We start from the raw sequence: 23101 nt of genomic DNA on the forward strand, positions 1-23101 counted from the left end.
ATTGTGGGAGTTGAAGTCCACCACACCTGGAGAGCCGAAGGTTCCTGACCCCTGCTCTAGAACATGGCCATATAGCCCAAAAAACCTACAACAACCTAGTGATTCCGGCCATGAAAGCCTTCGACAATACATTAGTTCAGGTTGTTAAATTCTCCCACATGGCAAGAAGAGACGTATTATCTAAATGGATAAAAAAATATTTGCACATTGTAATGCTAGCTTCCTGTCTGATAGGTTAACATTCTTATACATAGGAAGGACTGTTTCCTATGTAGAGGAAGCATTCAGACCTACAGCTCTTCCCTTAACGAAATGAAGTGATATAATCTGGAACAAACTACACTGCATGCAGTTTCTACACACTGAGACAAAGCTTCTCAATAGTCTTGTACACATCCTATCCAAAGAACTAAACACAGATATCTTAATCTTAAACCTCTAGTCCCATATTTAACTTTGAATATGTTTTAATGGATTTTTACTGTGAATTTTTCTAGTACCATTTACATTTAATTATTTTTAATGTATGCATATTTGTATGTTTTCATTTATATGCTAATGTTTTTATGTTAAGCCGCTTTAAGTATTCTTCAGGATAAAGCGTGGTATAAATAAATATAAATATAATTTTTAAAAATCATGTCAGGAGCGACTTGAGAAACCTCAAGTCACTTACGGAGTGAGAGAATTGGCTGTCTGAAAGAACGTTGCCCAGGGGACGCCCGGATGTGTTATCATCCTGTGGGAGGCTTCTTTCATGTCTCCACATGAGAAACTGGAGCTGACAAACAGGAGCTCACCCCCCTCCCCGGATTCGAACTGCCAACCTTTTGGTCAGCAGTCCTGCCAGCACAAGGGTTTAACCCATTGCACCACCGGGGGCTCCATAATAATAATAATAATAATAATAATAATAATAATAATAATAATAATAATATAGAGTCACATATCCGACAGCACCAAGTGAAGGGAATCGTACCTTCCAGCAGAGATGGTTTGAAATTGGTCTCCAGAATATCACTCCTATTATATTTGTAAATCTGGAGAAGGAAAAATAATAAGGAAAAGATAACTTTTGCAACGTAGCTGTTGTTTCACTTCCTTATTTATTCATTTAATATATAACCTGGCTTTCTCCCAACAAGGAACTCAAACAACTTACAAAAATGTGACAAATGACAACATTTTCTAACTGGTAGAGTTTGGGTATTTTAAAAGAATCTTACTAATCTCAAGGCTTCATCCCAGATAGTTCCTTCCAGGAGGAGCAAGATGGCCTCTTCATAATCCTGGATAGAAAGAAGGAAAGCATTCACTGGCATCATTCTTGTGGGTCACCAACAAGTTGTTTCTAGTGTGAGAGAATTGGCTGTTTGCAGAGATGTTGCACAGGGGATGTCTTGATGTGTTACCATCCTGTGGGAGCTTTTTCTCATGTCCCTTCATGGGAAGCTGGAGCTGACAGATGGGAGCTCACCCTGTCTCACGGATTCAAACCGCCAACCTTCAGGTCAGCAGTTCTGCCAGCACAAGGGTTTAACCCATTGCGTCACCGCAATGTTTTGCTATGAAGAGACCGTTCTGCGATGTGACCGCTCACTCCCCACAGAGCAAGGAATAGCCATGCACTTCAGTAAGTCAGAAGTGTGTTACATTCTGCAGAAGGAGGAAGCAAAGACTAACCACGCACATCACCCAAAAAAGGATGTATATGCTCCTAACTGGATGTCCCACAGAGACTATGAGGCATTTCACCATATACGTATAAGTGATGACATATTCTATCACCTCCAGTTGATGGACAGTATGGTTGGGAAACTATAGTCTTCAGATGTTTTAGACCACAACTTCCATAATCCCTTACAGCACTGTTCATGCCCGGTAAGGCTACTGGGAAGCTGTGGGCCAAGACATCTGGAGATCAGACCTTCCCCACCTTGGTTTTAATGTCATCTTATCCACAGTGCTGTTCAAAAAAGTTAGTTGGCATGTCCAATTTATGACATTGTAATAAATCAAGGTAGACACACAGAAGGGTAAACAAACTATATTTATAGCCCACCCTTCTCACCCCGAAGGGGACTCAGAACGGCGCACACAAGGGCATGAGATCTCCGTCTAATTTCTACTGCTGCTTTCAAATTTGAACAGCAACAATGGTCATCTTTGGTATTATCAGGGGCTGCTCTACTTGAAGTGGTGGAACAGGAACTGGCTGTATATCTTGTAGAAGCCTGCTCACCAATGAGGAGTCCCATACTAATTGCATTATGCTCCTGCAGTGATATGAGGCCCACCATTTGCTAGTTGGTTGTCCCTTGCTTTACAACCAAGACAGACACCACAAAAACGACAAAAGTATGAAGATCCAAATTTAGCTGGGAAGCACTAGGGCGTGACAGAACGAAAACAGTGGGGGATATACCTTGGCATATTGTTCCAGGAGGATCGCAGCATCAGCATACTTCCGTTTTTCAGTAAATCGTCCTGAAACAAAGGAAGAGCATTCAGGATTTAGAGAGAAAATCGAAAGACAATATTTCCTTCACTTGATGAAGTAAACTCTGCCTGTGTGTCAACTCAATGTACTGTTTGTTCTGTTTTCCACTTTATTCCCAATTCCACACGTTCGTAATCTATTAAGGAACCAGCCCTGAGGACTGCTAAGGTCACATTAGCAGCAGGGGATTTCAGTCATTCATATTTCCCAGTTCCTGGTAACATAACCAAAGATGTGCACTGTGATATGCACTGTAACTGGGACTGTGCCCTTGTTGTCAAGCCATACAAGATCTGCACCATGGCAACTGCACTGTCTTGGCACAGATTTATGCAAACGAAAGGACTGCATACACAAAATTTGCATAAATCAATCGTTTAACTATTCAAGCATCAGAGGAGCAGGTGGTTTGGCGAAACTTCAGTAGAACGTGGAATAAAAGGAAAGGAACATGGAGATTGGGGACAGGTGAGTACAATCGTTATCAGGGGTCACAATAGGATCCTTGAGCCTTTGCAAACTTGCCTTGGGTAAAAATAACACATGTAATAGGAGATCCCATCCTGTACCCCAAATACCACATAGTAATCCCACTTTCTATTCCAAGGGTCATGGGACTCAGAGGTGCTGTTTCTGGAAACCTGTTGCTGGAAAGGAAAAGAAGCCAAAGAAGTACAGGGTGTTTCAAAAAGTTGGACCTGATTTGAAATCATTATATTTCTGCAACCACAAAACACCCATGAATAAAAACGTACACCTTGAAAGGATGGGGCATAGAGTGCCAAATGGTTACCCTCAGACGTCTCGTCCAGCACACAAACGATCCCTAGCCTCTCGCTATCATTTGTAAGACAGTGACAACACAAAACCAGACCTAATATATATATTTACAGTATTTGTATACCACTTTTCTCACCCCGAGGGGGACTCAAAGAGGTTTACATATAAGTAATGGCAAAAGTAACAGCGCTTCGGCTTAGAAATGGAGATGAGCACCACACCCCAGAGTCAGACATGACTGGACTTAATGTCAGGGGACTACCTTTACCTTTTTTAATGGCAAAAGTTCAATGCCACTACAAACAATTACAATTAGACACTACAATTAGACATAAATCAAATTGAAAAATACATCCATGAGCAATAAAACAATAATTAAAACAATAAAACAGTCTCGTCCGTCAAATCACCGTTACAGTCACTGTCTTTCCGAAATGCTCCATACATTTACTTCTACCACCCAAAGGCCTGGTATTATTTATAATTATAATATTTATAATATTATAATGTAATACAATATAATACTAGTATAACAATACAATATTATAATTATAATTATATATTTACATTACATGTAACATTACTAATAATATTACAATATAATGGTATTGTGCAATATAGTAATATATAATATTGATATTGTACTATGCTAATGATATAATATATTGTATGAAAATATATCTTGTAAGCCGCTCTGAGTCCCCTTTGGGGTGAGAAGGGCGGCATATAAATGCCGTAAATAAATAAATAAATATTCTTTGTTTGCAGACTTATTCTTCAGATTGGTTTCTGGCTGAAAATGGTTAGTAAAACTTCATAACTTGATAGTTCATGGAACCATTTCTAACTTTTCGTGGAATTGTAACAAGTTGCCATCGTGAAATATACTGCTTTGAAATTGGGTCAGTCATTTTGACATACCCTGTACAATTAGTCCCCTACATTCACAGGGTTGGGGTGAAGGATTCCTGTGAAATTTGAAAAATGTTAAGACATTGAAGGTGGAGACAAGAAGCTAATTCAGACATTGGCATTCAGCATGGCAACTTCTTGGAAGAGCCTGAAGCAGGACAAACAAGATAGTCTGTACGATAGGGATGCTCACCTGCCATGCTCCTCGCCAAGTTGGCCAGCTTATCTTCTGGGTAGCAAAGTTCAGCTGCTGTACAGAGGGCTTGCTGCCAGTTGCCACTGATTTGAAAAGCATCCAGCGCCTTCTCAAAGGCCCCACAACGGAAGAAGATCAGCCCGGCTTGCTCAGGAAGATGCTTCTGCATCAAGTATTCTCCATAGGCATAGCTGACAGTCTGCAAGACACAGTGATGAAGAAATTAATTTAACTTGACAAGAGCACTGGATCAAATCCCAAACATTTGGCTTGGGTAAAGTAGGTGTTTTTACAGATATTGGGGTAAAAGTAAATTATTGGGGTAAAAGTAAAAAAGCCACAGAATCATAGCGTTGGAAGAGGCCACAAGGGCGATCTACTCCAGTCCTCCACCACGTAGGAATAAACCATCAGGCCACACAACTTTCCATTCTGCTAAAGGAGGAAATTATCCTTCAGCTAAAATTAGGTGTTAGTACAAGTAATGGACAAGTCCCAGCATGCATTGTATTCACTATCATGTGGCTGCCTTTCCTCACACATTTAGGCTTGCAAATAAAAATTAATTCAAGCTAAGAAACAATGCTCTTTGCACACCTTGTATTCCTGACTATCTGGCTGATACAGCTTCAAGGCTTCCTTATATAAGTTCTGATCCACCACCAGGTTCAGAAACTCTGAAAAATGCTCCGGTCCTGACAGAGAACAAAGAAAACATACTGTCATATGATAAAGAAAAAACACTGTTCCCTTAAGTTAGCCTGCACTTATACGAATGGGGTTTGGCAAGGGTGTTGGTGGTACCAACGCACAACATTTAAGCAGCCTCACAATAAGGTAACAAATCTTAGTTCTTAGATGGGAAGCAAGCAAGTCCCTTGAGCATTCCAAAAGAGAGATTTTAGGACAGTCATTCATTCCCAGTTCAATGTCCATTAAACACAATATTCAGAGTAAAGATGAAGAAAACCCAACAATATTGGTTCAATTCAGGTATTATATCAAACCATGTTTTGTGCGAAGCATAGTGGTAAATGCAGAAATGGTTTGTTTCCATGCATATAACAAGCTAACCATAGCTTAGAGCCGCTTGTCTGTTTTTCTTTTCTGTTCAGAACTTGATTTATGATTCTGCATCCTTTTGATAAAGAGAAGTAGCCCTAAACCATGCTTGGTCAGCCATTCCTCCGGTTTGCACATTTTATTAGGAACACGGCTTCAAATCCTGTTTTTAAATATCCTGGTTTAGCAGTGGCCTTGGTTAAGTCATCATATCAAGCATTGATTGAGGATTAGGTCTGAACAGAACCATTAAGCAAAATTCAATTATCATCCCAACTAGAGAGCGTCAATTAGACATGCTAACACTTATGTGGATCTTGCTGATTCCTAATTCTTTCTGGGACTAGCAGTTGCATTTTGTTGATCTAGAATGCTTTTCTGATTTGATGACCTGTCACTGAAGAAAGACGTTTGGTTAGATTGCCTCCAGTTTTTGTTAGACTTTGTTCTGATGCTGGATTTCAAGCTCTTTTTGAAAGGGTCAGTATTCTCACCAGCCGACAGAACTTCCTGCTCTATGGAGATTATGCCCCCTTGCACAGCTTTCACTAGCAATTTAAAACTTTTTTTTATTTTCAATAACACCATTAAACAAAATTTGAAAAATGTCCTGTTCCTGTTCTGAAAGTGTTACTCCTGCTTAATTGGGTGGTACTTATTTTGAAAGTAGTTGCTATACTCCAAAAACTTCATTTTTGTGCCTGCCACAAACTATGTTGAATTGGTTGAGACTTGATGAGATATTCATTGAAAAACTAGAGCAAAATGTGCTGCGGGATGTCCTGCAAAAACTAAGCCTTTGCAGTTTTATAAACCTTTTCCATGTTTTTATGATGAAACCAATTAGGAAATGACATTTATAACCCAGGAACAAAACCCATGTTACACAGTGTAACATATTACAGGTACCATCTATATAAATAAAAATGTAATGTCCGTTTGTGGGATTAACATAACTCAAAAACTACTGGGTGAATTGACACCAAATTTGGACACAAAAGCATGTGCAATCCATGGTTCTGAATGGTTCTAAAGTACTTACAAAATTAAAGTTCTGGTTGTGAAAACTAGGGGGCGCTGGTGCTTTGCTTTTACAGGATTGCTAAAGTTCTGGTGGTGAAAATTTCAGAACTCTACAAAACTTTCAAAATTTCATTATTATTTCATTATTGGTGATTTTTATGACAGAACCTATTAGGAACTGCCATTTATAATGCAATTTTGAAAGTTGTGTTAAGAGTTCTGAAAGTTTCACCACCAGAACTTTAGCAACACTGTAGAAGAAAAGCACCAGCGCCCCCTAGTTTTCACCACCAGAACTTTAGTTTTGTAAGTACTTTAGAACCATTTAGAACCATGGATTGCACATGCCTACAATACACCTATCAGGCCAATAAGTGACCATAACTCATAAAAACACTGAAAAACACAGCAGAAGAGACTTAAAAAGCCAAAATAAAAATAAAAATTACATTACAACACATGCACAAAACCACATATATACACAAATATATACACACACATATACACACACAAAACACATAAACACAGACTGGGCCACAGCAACCTGTGCCAGGGGACGGCTGGTAAGAAATAAGATGAAACTCTCTTTTACAGACTCCTGGTGCACCTACCACATTTACTGAGGTGGTAGAGGGCCTTTGGGTATCTCTTCAAATATTTGTCTATAGAATATCGTTGGTAATCGCTTTCCATTTTCTTAAGATTGTTTAAAAATGGGAGATACTCCTTTGGGTCCTGTAAACAACATAAAGTATAATTATTTAATATGCTATAGAACTTAGTAAAATATAATAACTTGTGTATTTCAACATTAGTAGAAGTTAGTCCCTGAAACCTTTGATCTGAGCTGAAACCTAATCCCTACCTCAGTGCCATTTTCAGCAATTTTCTGTACAGTTAGACTGCTATGAATTAGTAAAGGCCTTAAAAGGCCACAGAAAAAAGAAGAGTATTTAATCATTTGACCAAAGAACGATATGACACAATAATAATAATAATAATAATGTTAAAAAACAAAGTATGGATTGTTGATGTCGCAATCCCAGGTGACAGCAGGATTGAAGAGAAACAACTGGATAAGCTGACACGATATGAGGATTTAAAGATCAAACTGCAAAGACTGTGGCACAAGCCAGTCAAAGTGGTCCCAGTGGTGATCGGCACACTGGGTGTAGTGCTTAAAGACCTTGGCCTGCACTTAAACACAATCAGTACATCACACAGTCCTAGACACTTGGGAAGTGTCCAACGTGTGATCCAATACAACAACCAGCAGAGTGATCTTGTCTGCTGTGGACTCATCTTGCTGTGTCTCAAATAATAATAATAATAATAATAATAATAATAATAATAATAAATCACATAGTCCTATATGATTGGGAACTGTTTGACTTGTGATTTTGTGATATGAAATCCAGCATAAATATCTCATTTGCTGTGATAGACTGTGTTTTTGTGTCAGTAAAATAATAATAATAATAATAATAATAATAATAATAATAATAATAATAATAATAATAAAGTTTTTTCCCCAGGGAACTCGGGGCGGTTTACAACATGAATAATGCAATAAGTACAATATAATAAAATACAGAAAATGGGATACACAGCCTCTGAGGATGCTTAATAATAATAATAAATAATAAACTTTATTTATACCCCGCCACCATCTCCCCAACGGGGACTCAGGGCGGCTTACAAGAGGCCAAGCACAGACAACATATTATAGCAAAATAAAACCAAAACATAAGCAACAAGCAACAACATCATAAGTACATAAAAACATATGAATACATTAACAATATAACATTACAATGCTTGCCATAGATGCAGGTGAAATGTCAGGAGAGAATGCTTCTAGAACATCGCCATATAGCCCGAAAAACCTACAACAACCCAGTGATTCCAGCCATGAAAGCCTTTGACAAGACATTGGCAGCATTTGGGCTACATTTCATAGTGCTTGCTATAACCTGCAATATCAGTTGAGGGAGACTTCTCAGCACTTGGAACTATAGCCTGTTTGTGGCGTCTGTGTAAGTTGACACCTCTGCCACATACACACATATTATGTGTATAGATAGATTATGTGTATAGATTGTTCTTTCATATTTCTTTTGCATGACAAATGTACCCCTAAAAAAAAACCCTCAATAAAATTATTTTAAAATAATAATAATAATAATAATAATAATAATAATAATAAAATTTAAAAAACAAATAAGACATATGCAATATGCATAGCAATCAGTTTATGTTTTCAAACTATAGTCTGGTCCCCCGGCAGGCTGAGGGACCATGAACCCGCCCTTGGCTTTAAAATCTTGAGGACCTCTGGTCTAGAAAATGTCAAGATTTCTAGAGATATTCCCCTGGAATCTACGAATTTGCTAGGTCTTCCAACACAATATTGTGGTAGCTTCCAGAATCATATTATAACATTGCTTGAAGGACATAGCAAATTTCTATATTCAGCCCAGCACAGGTAGGTCAAACTACAGTTGTGGGTTTGGTGATTACAGAGGCCTTCAGTGTAGTTTATTTGATACTGTTCTCTGAACAAGTTTTCCTCTTATTCTTTCAACATCATTGTCTTTTGGCCCATACTATCATATTTTTTTTGTTGGCTTTCTGAGGATCTATGATGTTCTTCCTGAGATGATAACATCATAAATCCTCACAGGACAGACTTGGGACATCACAAGCAGTTTGATCAATGTGAGCAAATGTAGTTGGGAGGATTTATGAGAGGAAAACAGAAAAAGAGGCAATGTGATGAGATTTGAAAGAACAGCTTGAAATGGACAACCTGCCTTGTTTACGAATCCTAAGGAAATCTGGGCAATGAGAGAAACTCTTGACTGGACTGATAATTCTAACAATTTAATTTAGCAGCTACAGAGGTCAGCAAATGAGGTATGAATTATAGGGAAATCAAACATAATGTGAGGAATTACCTTCTGAGACTTCTCAGCGACCATGATAACTAAATCAAAGTCATATGTTCCCAATGAATGATCGTACAGCTCATTGACATCCACCAAGTACAGCATGTACTTCAGAGCCTCTTCTGCACTAATGGATCCAACTGTTGATGGAACTTGTTCTGCAGTTTAAAATTGATATATATATTTAAAGCAAGCCTTCACTTGCAAAAGTAGCTGTGGATTAGATGTGGATTTGCATGGAATTTTAAAGTAGTAACTATTATGATAGAAGAATGGAAAAATACTGTATTAGGAAGGAAGAACAGAATTGTATAGGACTGTCTCAAACTCAAAGCATGGGAAGTCACTGCAACGGGATGCAGGGGAGGAGAGAATGGCATAGGCAGATGCAACCACTGCATAGACTTTAACAAATATTGCATTGGTTCATGTATATGTGTGTGTGTAGATTGTTGTTGTTGTTGTTGATAAATATGTAAATTTAAAAATAAAATCTTTGCAGAATGGGTTCAGTTCCCATCCCAGTGCTACATTACTACAAATGGGCAAACCAGGGGTGCTTGAATGATGTTGGGGTGGATGACCTCCATAGAGAACTAGATAGGGGGAGTGTATCTCTGCTGCTTCTCTTTTGATACCATTGACCATGGTATCCTTCTGGGTCGACTCTCTGGAATGGGTCTTGGGGGGCACTGCTTTGCAGTGGCTCTGCTCCTTCCTGGAGGATCGGACCCTGATGGCGGTGCTGGGGGACACCTGTTCAGATCCCTCGCCATTGTCCTATGGCAGTGGTTCTCAACCTTGGGTCTCCAGATGTTTTTGGTCTACAACTGCCAGAAATCCCAGCAGTTTACCAGCTGTTAGGATTTCTGGGAGTTGAAGGCCAAAAACATCTGGGGACACCTGGTTGAGAACCACTGTCCTATGAGGTCCCACAAGGTTGTATTTTCTCCCCCATGCTTTCAACATTTACATGAAACCTCTGGGAGAGGTCATCTGGAGTTTCGGAGTTGGGTGGCATCTCTACGCAATTGACACACAACTCTACTACTCTTTTCCACCCCATTCCAAGGAAGCCCCCGGATCCTGGACCGGGGACTGGCATCTGTGATGGACCGGTGACTGGCCCTGTGAAGGGCCAACAAGCTGAGGCTTAATACACACAAGACAGAGGTCCTCCTGGTCAGTTGTGAGGTCGATTGGGGTATAGGGTGGCAACCTGTGGTCGACGAGTTTACACTCCCCGAGGACACAGCCACTGCCAACACCTGATACTTGAAACTCAGGTGTCGGTAGTGGCTGGGAGGGCATTTGCACGGTTACAACTTATGCGCCAACTGCGACTGTACCTTGAGAAGCCTGACTTGGCCACGGAGGTCCACATCCTAGTTACATCCAGAATGGACTACTGCAATGCACTCTAGGTGGGGCTGGCTTTGAAGACGGCTTGGAAACTGCAATTAGTAGAAAGGTCGGCTGCCAGACTACTAAGTGGGGCTAGCTGTAGGGAGGATGTTATGCCCTAATTGAATCAGCTCCACTGGCTCCTGACAAGTTTCTGGGCCCAATTCAAAGTGGAGGTTATTACCTATAAAGTCCAATATGTCTGGGTCCAAGCTGTCTTTGAGACCACATCTCCTTCTATGAGCCAGCATGGGCTCTGAGATATGCCAAGGAGGCCCTTCTCTCGGTCCCACCACTGTCCCAAATAGGGTTGTTGGGGACGAAAGATAGGGCCTTCTTGGTGGTGGCCCTCTGGCTCTGGAATGCCCTCCCTAGAGAGATTAGATTAGCCCCAAATCTCCAAACCTTCAATTTGAGTCTAAAAACATGGCTGTTTAGATGGGCTTTTGACCTGGAGTAATGGCCTATGGCCATGTGATGATAACCATTGTTATTTGGCACTTTAATTTGTGTTTAAAGAAACTTAATGACCCACAGGTATGACTGTGTTTTAGATTTTTTTAAAAAAAATTAATTGTATTGATTGATGTGGTCCATTGTTTGTATTCAGTCAAATTGTGTATTGTTTGGATGATATGTAATTCTATTTTATGTGTAGCACCTTGAGTATTTTGTTAGTCACTCCGAGTCCCTTCGGGGAGATGGTGGCAGGGTACAAATAAAGTTTTATTATTGTTATCATTCTTATAAAGGAAATCTCCTTGGTCTAAAGCATATCCCCATTCCTGTAGTAAAACTGGAACAATAGTTGAGATGCTGATGACAAGTATATTTGCTTGCATTACTTAAAAGTTCACTACTAAACATAGCATCTCATTCTTGGTTCTGATTTCAGGATCAGTAGGTTAGCTTTATTTGGAGCTAAACAAGCTTCATATCCTTATAATTTAGTGGGTGGGGAAACTGGAGGCTAACTAGGAAATAAAAGACTAGATTTTTAAATCCTTGTGTATTATTGTTTATTGGTTATTGTTTATATGTGATTTATATTAATTGTATTGTAATTATTGTTTTGTTTATTGCTTTTTGTTTTTATTGATGTGTTGTTGGGCTTGGCCTCATGTAAGCCACTTCGAGTCCCTTGGGGAGATAGATGGTGGCGGGGTATAAATAAAGCTTTATTATTATTATTATTATTATTATTATTATTGAACAAGGGAAAAGTTTCCCATGGTAAAAATGAATGCTGTCAAAAAGAGATATACACATTTATGTAAACAAGCTAAAATGGGTGCTGTGTAGCGTTTTATGTATTTTAGTAAGCTCTTGATGGTTTTAACTCATTTTTTTATAGTTTCCATGTTAAATGCTATTTTAGTTAGTATATCTTACAAGTTATAATTGCAAATTATACTGTTTTTAACATTGTTAGTGCCTTGAGTTTCCTTTAGGAGAGAAAAGTATAGCAGCAGCATCAATAATAATAATAATAATAATAATAATAATAATAATAATAATAAAGGATACGATTTCCCTCCCCCCTGGAAATAACTCTGAATCAGTCCTAACCCAATATCATACCTCGAAGTTCACGGATTCTCTGCAAGGCGGTTTCTAATTCTGGAGGGCTCTTTTTTACATGACAAGTTAGGATGGATAAGCAGTATCTAAAGAAACCAACGAGAGAAGTTAAAAAGAAGAGATTTTGAATGGTTTCTTATTTTTCTCATGATGAAGATTTTGCTCAAGATAAGAGTTATCATGGAAATTTCACGAAATTGAAATAGAAAAAATGGCAGAGTTGGCGTTTACATGCAAAAGAATTAGCCAACACATTTTGAGGGAAACCAAATCAATTTTGAATTGATTAGTAGTACTCCTTAAAGCAGTGGTTCTCAACCTGTGGGTCCCCAGATGTTTTGGCCTTCAACTCCCAGAAATCCTAACAGCTGGTAAACTGGCTGGGATGTCTGGGAGTTGTAGGCCAAAACACCTGGGGGCCCACAGGTTGAGAAACACTGGAGCAGAGAAATGTTATATATAGATAAATATATATATATAGATATATATATATATATAGATATAGGAATTTCAAATTGAGTCCATCTTTTTGAAGACCCTCTACTATAGAGTCTCACTGGAGGTCCTAGAAAATGCCTAGAAATGACATACTTTGTTAGATGTGAATATATTAAACTGTAGATATTGGTCCAATGGGTTCGGGGGACATACTGTATAGCATTCCAAGTGCAGCCAGTCACCTTCTTGAGAACAAAGAATCTGATCTTCCCTTGCAGTTTAGTACCACCTCCCCTCCTCCCCAAACATGGAATCAAATTGTAAATGTTTTCTTCAGACAAAACGTAAGATTGTTGAAGAAAAAAAACAAAAACAAATTAGGGGAAAAAGTACTGGTTTAATGTATTTTATAGGCCACACTCTTATGAAGTGGTATATGCAAAAAGAAAGTTAAAGGAAACCAATCAAACTGGTGCACATTACCACAAGATACACAGAACTATAGATTCAAGTGGTAAGCCTAGAGAGTGGTTCTCAACCTGTGGGTCCCCAAATGTTTTGGCTTTCAACTGCCAGAAATCCTAACAGCTGGTAAACTGGCTGGGATTTCTGGGAGTTGAAGGCCAAAACACCTGGGGACCCACAGGTTGAGAAACACTGGAACAGAGAAAAGTTCAATTTTAGAAACTGGGTTTTCATGATTCTCATGTCAGGGCTAAAAGTTGGAAGAGATGATTGCAGGTCTGTATGGCTGGTACTGCTTGATCAACTCCCTCTCTTCCAGTATGGAACAAAGGAAGTCTGAAGACCATCTGCTCAGGTTTGCCTGGCCAAGAGTAGAAGTCCTCACACAATAAGGAACTTAAGGAAAACTGCGTTCCTAACAATTGGGAAAGTTCCACGTTCAAGAAAATATACAGATTGAAGCCCTTTCAAATATTGTAGTACAATATAAGATACCAGAGGCAGGCTTTGTATGCATGTTCTCATATCTTCCATTTTTCCCCTTAGTATGTATCAGGTAAATACATGCATAGGTCAATATTTCCTCCCACCAACCTTATACCTTATAACAAGGACCCATTTATATATATTTTATATATACATAAACGTTAAAAAATTCTACAATCATGAGCCTAGTAGTACTTAGGAGCATTGATGTTCTCCATGGCTGCTCTCATTGAATCACAGATGAGGTCAACCTTTTTTCTATCAGAACCGTGCGGCTCGCAGGTGATGGCAGGATCCAGAGGTGGGTACATGGTCTTTGTGAAGTCTTCTTCTCTAGGAAGGAACACACACAAAGGGGGGGGGGGGTAAGTACATATATTTCTGAACAATTTTTCTATCTTAAGAGGTGCAGAGTCAAAACCAAAAAGGTTTAAGATGGAGACAGGATCAAGCATTCCTCCTCCTTTCTTCTCATCTGTTTTGCCTTCTCAAAAACATCACAAATGTTCAAGAAAGTGGAGTTGGTTCTGGGGTGGCATATGGTCCTTTCAGGAGGTGCATCCGCACTATAGAATTAATGCAGTTTGACGCCATTTTAACGGCTGTACCTCAATGCTACATAATCCTGCGAGATGCAGTTGGGTGAGTTATCAACACTCTTTTGAAGAGAAGACTAAAGGTGTTATAAAACTACAACGCCTGTAGTTCAATTGCAGACTTTTACTACCTCTGCAGAAGTTTCTCAAAGCGAGGGTGGTGCATCCCCTAACTGGAATTCCAAAATCTGAAATACTCCAAAATCCAAACTTGTTCATATGGGTGGCGAAAATAGTGACACATTTGCTTTCTAATGGTTCAATATACGTATGTTTCATGTACAAAATTATTAAATATATTTATTATATGTATAAGGAATATATGAAACATTAGATAATTTGTTTAGATTTGGGTTCCATCTCCAAGATATCACTTTATGAACGCAAAGACAGGTATTCCAAAATATGAAAAAAATCCAATACACTTCTGGTCCCAAGAGTTTTGTTGCTGTAATTGTTAGATTAGTAGGAGTTAAGATACTTTTTTACAGTTGCTATTATTGTTGCTATGTGCCTCCCAGTCACTTATGACTTGTGGCAACCCCGAGACAAGCCTATTACAGGGTTTCCTTTGTTTTGAAGAGGCTTGCCTTGGCCTTTCTCTGAGGCTGAGAGAGTGTGACTTGACCAAGATTACCCAATGGGTTTCCATGACTGAGTGGGGATTTGAATCCTGGATCCCAGAGTCGTAGTACAATGCTCACATCCACAGATCTACTACAAATCATACAGAGATCTATCTGTAGGTCTTGATTTAGTTTCCATCCACCCATTTCAAACACAGCACTTTAAGAAGCAAAGCCATACTTACTTCAGCTCTGTGAGAAACAAGTTAATATAGTTCACAAGATCAATTTGTTTTACGAACGTTTCCACATTTTCCAGGAAAACCTGAAATCGAAAGGCTTTGTTATCTTTCAGAACAATCCACTAAATGCATGCATTCATTTTTTCATACGGAAAAGAAATTAATATTGTGGGGTAGGGGTCAGTGGAAGCTCAGAAATTCAGAATAGGGGAACAGGACTTCCATGAAAATATAAAACTGCTACTTTTTACTTGAAAGAACACCTTTCTAGAAATTTCTAGGCCCTCCAGCATGATTCTATGGTCAATAACAGCAGGAAGCCAATCACAGAATTGCACCAGAAGACCTAAAGTTTCCTAGAGATAGCATTTAAATCAGATTTGTGAATAATCAAATCCACAAAAGTGAAATCCACAAATACAGAGAGTTGACTGTAAAGTGACTGCTTTAATGACTACACTATGTAACAAAATTTGAAAAATAAATTCTGTTCCTGGTTTGAAAGTGTTATCCCCGTTCAATTATGTGATACTTACTTTGAATAGTTGCTGTTCTCCAGAAACTTTGTTTTCGTGGCTTCCACATACTATGTTAAACTGGTTGAGACTCGATGAGGCATTCATTGAAAAACTACAGTAAAATGTGCTGCAGTATATCCCGCAAAAACAAAGTTTTTGCAGTTTAATAAACCTTTTCCATGGGTTTATGATAGGACCAATTAGGATATTGTTCCTTCTAACCCAGGAACAAAAATCATGTTACATAGTGCTATCGTGATTGTGCCCGATGTTCACATTGCACTTAAAACTTGTGCTTTTATAATCCCAATTTTATATTTCCTACTGATATTATTTCTATAAAGTATTTTATATACATCTATCCTCTATTCTTCTTATCCTGCTCCAAGATGCTCTTCAAGCAAAGTTGATCCCAACTCACCTTTGGGTTGTGGTCATAAATGAGGTTGAGATTGATTCGCAGTTTCCTCATACATTCAAATGCTTCTTTAAACTGGAGGCTGTTTAGAAAAGTAGAGCAGTACTGGTCAGTTTCAAAACAGTCACGTGATAAGGAAAAACAGAGTTATTATACAAGATATGGCAGAAAAATAATGAGACTGGCAATGTTATGCACGAACCAAGAATGCCCTTCACATGACAGTGTACACAATTGCTGAGAGCACCTGAAGCTGTGTTTGTGAGGTCTAGTACAAGATGAACCGGTAAAAATCAGTGCAAAATTGTTCCATCCAATTTTGTGTGCAGCTTGGCGAATCCGCTACTGTGAGTTATAAAAAGTTACAAATGTCTCATGGAGTACATTCCCTATCTAAATCACGTGTGTTCAGATGGCGCAAGGCCTTTTGAGGAGGTTGAGAAAAAATGGAAAAGGAACTTTCTGCATGGAGACCTTCAGCCTCAGAAATGGATGACAATGCATAAAGTGTGAGGGTTCTTGATATTAGATCAACAAGTGACATTGAGAATGAGCAATAATGAATTAAAATTGAACCAGTTTACCACCCATTTGATTTTAACACAGTATTTGGGCATGAGAAAGGTGCATGCTAAGATGGTTCCAAAAAAACTCACAACTGAACAAAGGGTCAATTGGAGGGATGTGTGTATCTATCTTCTGAATTGTCTTAAGAGGGAGCCCGTATCCTTCAGTTACACAGGTGATGAATCGTGGATTTCTGAGGATGGCCCAGAGACCAAACACCAAAGTTGGGAGTGGCACACTGCACACTATCCCCATCCCAAGAAAGAGAGAATGAGCAAATCCAAAGTTGATTCAATGCTCATTTGTTTTTGAACAGTCAGGACTCCATAAGGAATTCGTGCCTCCAAGAGAAAGTCCTTGAAAGGCTTAGGAAGAAGATGGCACATATGTGACCAAGTACTGCACACACTTGGATGCTGCACCCCGTGACTTCTTTTTATTCCTATAGTTCAAAACACCATTTGAAAAGGTGCCATTTCTGTACTCAGGAGGGTATCTAGAAGAATGTAACTGAGGAGCTGAAATGCACTCCAGGGGAAGAATCACTATGAACAACAGAAACAATGCATCCATCACTGTGTAACTGTCCAAGGGAAGTATTATGAAGGGGATAACCTTGGTTTGGTCACAGAATAAAATTCATGGTTAAAAGAACATCAGTCTCATTACTTTTCTGCCATACTCCAGTATTCTTATTTATTTATTTATTTATTTATTTATTTATGGTATTTCTAAACCACTTTTCTCAGCCCGAAGGCAACTCAAGGCGGCTTACAAAGTGGCAGCAATTTGATGCCATAACATCCATAAAATACAATTAAAAAACATTTAGTACAGCATTATAAAAAATCCATACAAAAACCATTAAACACATATAATCACCAGTGTCTTCCTGTTAAACTCATTTTTCCAGTTGCATCAAAACTCTAAAAGATGGAAGAAACGTTTTTGTTTTTTTTACTCACCAGTCCAACCACTTGCGAACTTGGGCCAAAACAAGGGCTTGATGATGAATGGTTTCTAAATTTCCTCTTGGTGCCTAAAAAAGATTCCACATAAATATGCAACCCATCCTGAGGGCATCGTCAATGTCCAAAACCAGTTAGCAGATCCACGAGCCAGAAACAACCCCCTAACTCAGGCATGGATAAACCAAGGCCCATGGGCTGGATGCGGCCCTTTGGGCTCTTTCCTCCGGCCCTCATCTGCCTCAGCCTCCTCTTAGCCTGCAGACATAGCAGTGGCTGAGGTGAAAGGAGAGGGTTGTTGCATTTATGGGGTCAAACTACAGATGGGAGGAATGGTGCAGTTTTGAGTTCTGTCCTATATCCTTTTTTAGAGAACCCTTAGAGGATAAAGATGTAGCCCCATTTTCCCCCATGGACAAAGATGGGGAAATATTCAAATATGATCCATATAAGTGGAGATGTTCTACATAGAGAAATGTTCAGTGTAGCCCATTCCTATTTGAACCGTACACTCCACAAGATCTCATAATACAGTTTTTCTTTTTCTTTTTTTATAATAAATTTTTATTTGCAAAATATTCTATAAATACAATGTTTAAAAAACCAGGGGAAAAAAGGGAGGGAGGTGGGTTTTTTTTGGGGGGGGGAGAGAGCTAGGGGGATGGGGGGGATAGGGGAAGGAGGGGGTGGGGGTTTGGGTGAGGGGGGGTGGGGTAGAGTAGGGGGGTAGAGGTGAGGGGGGTAGAGGGGGGGTAGAGGGGGGATGTCTTCTTCCGTTACTCATCTGTGTGGGATTTTCTATGCTTTTTTCCCTTCCAATTCCATGTTATCTCTTCGAGGTTTCTTAGAGGGATCTGTTTTTGAGTCCTTTGCTATTGTTCTGTCTTTGTTTCTTTTAAACTAGTACCTTTACTTTATTTTCTTTCATCCATATTTTTACTGCTGACCAGTCTGTCATTGTTCTTGGTTTGTTCTGTCCTTTAGCTAATAGGGATGTTAGTTTGTCCATGTTCATTGTGTCAAATAATTTATTTGTCCACTCTCCTTTGGAAGGTCTTGTTTTCTGCTTCCATACTCTTGCATAGCTCAATCGAGCTGCCATGGTAATGTACACAAAGATTTTTTCCTCATTCACACTCCACTAGTCTGTTGTGAAGCTCAGCAGATAGTTTTCTGGTTTAAAGGGGAGGTTTTTTTTCAGTACTTTCTAACACATGGTGTGGATTTCTTTCCAAAAGGCTTTTGCTGTCTTGCAGTGCCACCATGTGTGTATGAAGGTCCCCTTGTGCTTTCCACATTTCCAGTATCTGTCACTGCTATTTTTGCTGAACTTCGCAATTTTGTCTGGGGTCATGTGCCACTGATGGAACATCTTTATTAGGTTTTCCTTGAAGTAGTATGTATACATGAAGTTTAGTTTTCTGGTCCATAGTGCCTCCCACTCCTCTAGGAGGACAGATCTTTTTAGGTTTTTGGCCCATCTTATCATGCAATTTTTATCTGCTCTCTTTCTGTGTTCCATAGCAGTAGCTGTTGATATATTTTTGTTATTACTTTCTTTTTGCCTTCGTAAATTTTTTGCCATAAGGATGTGTTTTCTTCGAAACCTAGGTTAGAGTCTTTTTTGAAGTGTTCTTTTATTTGGAGGTAATGCAGCCATGATACGTTTAGGAATTTTGGTCTTACTTCTTCATGTGATTTTAGTTTCATTACACTTTGTTCTCTCTTCAGGAGGTCCCCATAGGTTGGCCACTCCCTCCAACCTAATTCGCGTCTGTGGCATGCCTCCATAGGGGATACCCATTGGGGGGTTTTGCTGTGAATCCTCTGTTTGTATTTGTTCCAGAGTCTCAGTAAGGCTGAGTGGACGATGTGATTTCTGAAACTTTTTTCTACAGCTTTCTTCCCATACCACAGGTAGCCGTGCCAACCTGTTCTCAATTCATGTCCCTCTAAAGCTAGTAATCTTCTGTTGTTTAATGTTATCCATTCCCTCAGCCATTCTAGGCCACTTGCCTTCATGTACAGACCCAAATCAGGCAGTCCCAGATAATACAGTTTTTCTATTGGTATAGCCCAGTTATTTTTCTCTCATGGAACCCATACATTCATGTTGCCATAACTTTATTTGGACTGTAAACAAAGAGAAGGAACACCAACCTGCAATACTAGCTTTGTATCCTGGGGCACAATGGTGACTATCCGGCATCCTCTTTCAATCCTGCGCAGTGTCTCACTGTTTGGAGCAGAAGTGGTGACCAAGCTTGACTGCAAAGCTAAAGGTATCACAATTAATAGCATAAACTTTCCAAGCTTGTCTAAACCAGTAAAAATAACCTGGGTGCAAGCCACAATATTTTGCCCTGGATTCATCAATTTGTCCACACCACTGGCATGAGGTTGGTTTGCTGTCCACAGTTCCCTTGTCCAAATCTAAAATGGCACTGTTGTGTTGTTTTCTTGTTCTCAGCGCTGTTGCTGCTATTCTCCTTGCAAACACCTTCTCAGAGCCCCACTTGGTCTGGTATCAGATTGAGGCACTCGACAATATGTGATTGGTGATGGTTGGGGGAGGGGAGAGCAATTGAGCAATGTCACTAGCAGGGCTCTGGGAAGATGTTTTGTTAGGAGGGCAGTGGTGGAAGCAGCCCCAGGGAGAGAGGAAGGCAAATCACTTTAGAGGAAGTACTGTATTTCACTGCATAATAGTCGTACCTCCAATTTTTAGGGAAATAGGGGTTGTGACTATTATGTGGTAAAAGATGGGCCTCTTTTGCCTTCCAGCAGCTGAAGGAGACCATATAATAGAGACCGAAGCTCTATTATATGGGAAATCTCCTAGCTCTTGCGCCTTCACCTGTCTGTGCACTTGCCCCTTAGAGCTACAGGGGCTGCGACTATTATGCAATGAATTAAAAAAAAAAAGATCTTAACCAGGATTCCAAAAAGGGGGGTGCAACTATAATGCAATAGTGACTATTACACAATGAAATACAGTATTTTATCAGAGAGGTGGCAACAGTTCAGGGCACTTTTATTGCACAAAACATTGGGAATGTTTACCTTTCAGAGACATGTTCTTCAGAGACACACACTGGCAAGTGTGTAAGTGGGTGGTCAACAAAAGAAACTCATCATGGATTGCAAAGGAAGTGACATTTGATGCAATCTGTGGAAAACAAGAAACAGCCCCTCGGTCACTGTATAGAATAGCACATTACTTTCACTGTTACAGAAAAATAAATAGACAAAAAGAGAAAAACAACTGGTACCTCTGTGTCATTAATAAAAAAACGACATCTGTCAGTCAGGCCGAAGATAGTCTCCTAAAAAGTCCAAATGGGGAAAAAGAGAGATAAAACAAGAAGATTAAAAAGGGAACATGCCACAATTTTACAGTCTATGCGCTCGGCACTCACAATTAGATTTGTGCACCAATGTAATATAATTTCCCCTAAAAATTAGAAAAGTAAAATCCATAAGGTGCATATTACGATTTGCACCTTCCTACATTTGGAGGACCTGAAGATGGTAGTGAATACGCAAGTAACCTCAAGGTTGGGCTTCTGCAATGCGCTTTACACTGGGCTATCTTGGAACCAAGTTTGAAAACTCCAATTAATTTAAAATCTAGCAATAAAATGACATATATTTAAAGTGAGCGTAAAACAGCTGTATTAAAATCCTGCCTGCCAGTTAGTTTCTAGTACAAAATGTTGGCTTCTCCTGTAAAATCCATCACCCAGAGGACCTTTTCATCAGCCGCCCCACGACTATGGAACAACCTGCTGGAAGAGCTCTGACAGCTAAATAAGCTGTTGGAATTTAAAATGCAATTGAAGATCCATCTCTTCTGAAGATCTACTCAATCAACTTTCAATCATGAGTTGATTTACATTTTATTGCAACTATATGTCAATTCTGTATCTGTGTTTGGTGCAAGTTTTTTTATATTTTTGTGTTTTTATTGATGTAATTTAGTGTATGTTTATATGTTTTTGACTTTGTTGTACTCCACCTCGAGCCATCAGGAGTGGCAAGTATTAAATAAATTTTATTATTATTATTATTATTATTATTATTATTATTATTTTACTGACACAAAAACACAGTATGTCACAGCAAAAGAGATACATATGCTGGATTTCATATCACAAAATCACAAGTCGAACAGTTCCCAAGCGTCTAGGACTGTGTGATGTATTTTCGAATGATGCATGCAGATCCAAGTAAGGTGGCCTTTTGCAGTTGACAGATCATGATTTTGTCAGTGTTTATTGTTTCCAAATGCTGGCTCTTTGGCACGACACTCAGTGTGCCTATGACCACTGGGACCACTTATACTGGTTTATGCCAAAGCCTTTGTAGTTCGATTTTGAAGTCCTAATAACGGCTGAGTTTTTCCTCTTGTTTTTCCTCAATGTGACTGCCACCTGGAATGGTGACATCGATAATCCAAACTTTTTTCTTTTCCACAATCGTGATGTCTGGCATATTGTGTTCCAAAACTTTTTTTAGGTTATGTTCCTAGCATTAGACGCTGAAAAAGCCTTCGACAATGTAAATTGGAATTTTATAAACATTTTATTAAGGGAAATGGATATGGGTTACCACTTTGAAAATATAATTGGCGCAATATATGACAAACAGGAGGCAAAAATAATAGTGAATGGACAACAAACAGACACAATCAACATTCAAAAGGGAACAAGACAGGGCTGCCCCATCTCACCACTAATTTTTATATTGACTCTTGAAGTACTATTGGATAGAATAAGGGAAGATAAAGAGATCGAAGGAGCACGAATACAAGGCCACAATTACAAGATTAGGGCATTTGCGGACAATATTATAGGCGTAATAGAAGAACCAAATAAAAACCTGGGAAAATGGCTGAATACAATAAATCAATATGGAAAGGTAACAGGATTTAAAATCAACCTGGATAAGACAAAAGCAATAACAAAAAATATAACGAAGAAAGAACAAGAAGAATTAAGGACCAAATGGAATATACAAATTACTAAAAAAATAAAATATTTAGGAATAATTCTAACAGCGAAAAACTTGCAATTACGAGAAAACAACTATATTGAAACATGGAAAAAAAATCAAAAAAGACTTAGACAAATGGGGAAGCATGAAATTATCTTTAATGGGAAGAATTGCAATTATAAAAATGTCAATACTCCCAAAATTGGTCTTTTTATTTCAAAATCTACCGATAATAAGAAATCAAAAAACACTAAATGATTGGAAAAAAAACATTATGAGGTTCATTTGGCAAAGAAAAAAACCAAGGATAAACTATAAAAACATGATAGAAGGGAAAAGCAAAGGAGGTTTAGCAACCCCGGACATTAAATCATATCACGATGCTTGTGTGCTGATCTGGGTAAGAGATTGGACTAAACTAGAGAAGGAAAAAATT

The 23101-nt window shown here is 38.9% G+C and overlaps 1 protein-coding gene across 1 annotated transcript in view; it reads right to left on the reverse strand.

Annotated features, from left to right (window-relative positions):
• ELP1 (elongator acetyltransferase complex subunit 1) overlaps window positions 1–23101 on the reverse strand; it is a 58404-nt gene that overhangs the window by 6240 nt on the left and 29063 nt on the right. Inside the window, exons 17-31 of the mRNA XM_067463962.1 lie at window positions 20943–20996; window positions 20734–20839; window positions 19831–19946; window positions 17668–17741; window positions 16139–16217; window positions 15203–15282; window positions 13991–14128; window positions 12407–12492; window positions 9431–9579; window positions 7085–7208; window positions 4986–5083; window positions 4386–4587; window positions 2426–2487; window positions 1227–1289; window positions 980–1040 (exon numbers count right to left, since the gene is read on the reverse strand). Coding sequence (XP_067320063.1) covers window positions 980–1040; window positions 1227–1289; window positions 2426–2487; window positions 4386–4587; window positions 4986–5083; window positions 7085–7208; window positions 9431–9579; window positions 12407–12492; window positions 13991–14128; window positions 15203–15282; window positions 16139–16217; window positions 17668–17741; window positions 19831–19946; window positions 20734–20839; window positions 20943–20996 — 1492 coding nt within the window. The remainder of the gene's footprint in view (window positions 1–979; window positions 1041–1226; window positions 1290–2425; window positions 2488–4385; window positions 4588–4985; window positions 5084–7084; window positions 7209–9430; window positions 9580–12406; window positions 12493–13990; window positions 14129–15202; window positions 15283–16138; window positions 16218–17667; window positions 17742–19830; window positions 19947–20733; window positions 20840–20942; window positions 20997–23101) is intronic.

Source organism: Anolis sagrei, chromosome 2 (assembly GCF_037176765.1).
Source record: "Anolis sagrei isolate rAnoSag1 chromosome 2, rAnoSag1.mat, whole genome shotgun sequence".
NCBI classification, from domain to species: domain Eukaryota; kingdom Metazoa; phylum Chordata; class Lepidosauria; order Squamata; family Dactyloidae; genus Anolis; species Anolis sagrei.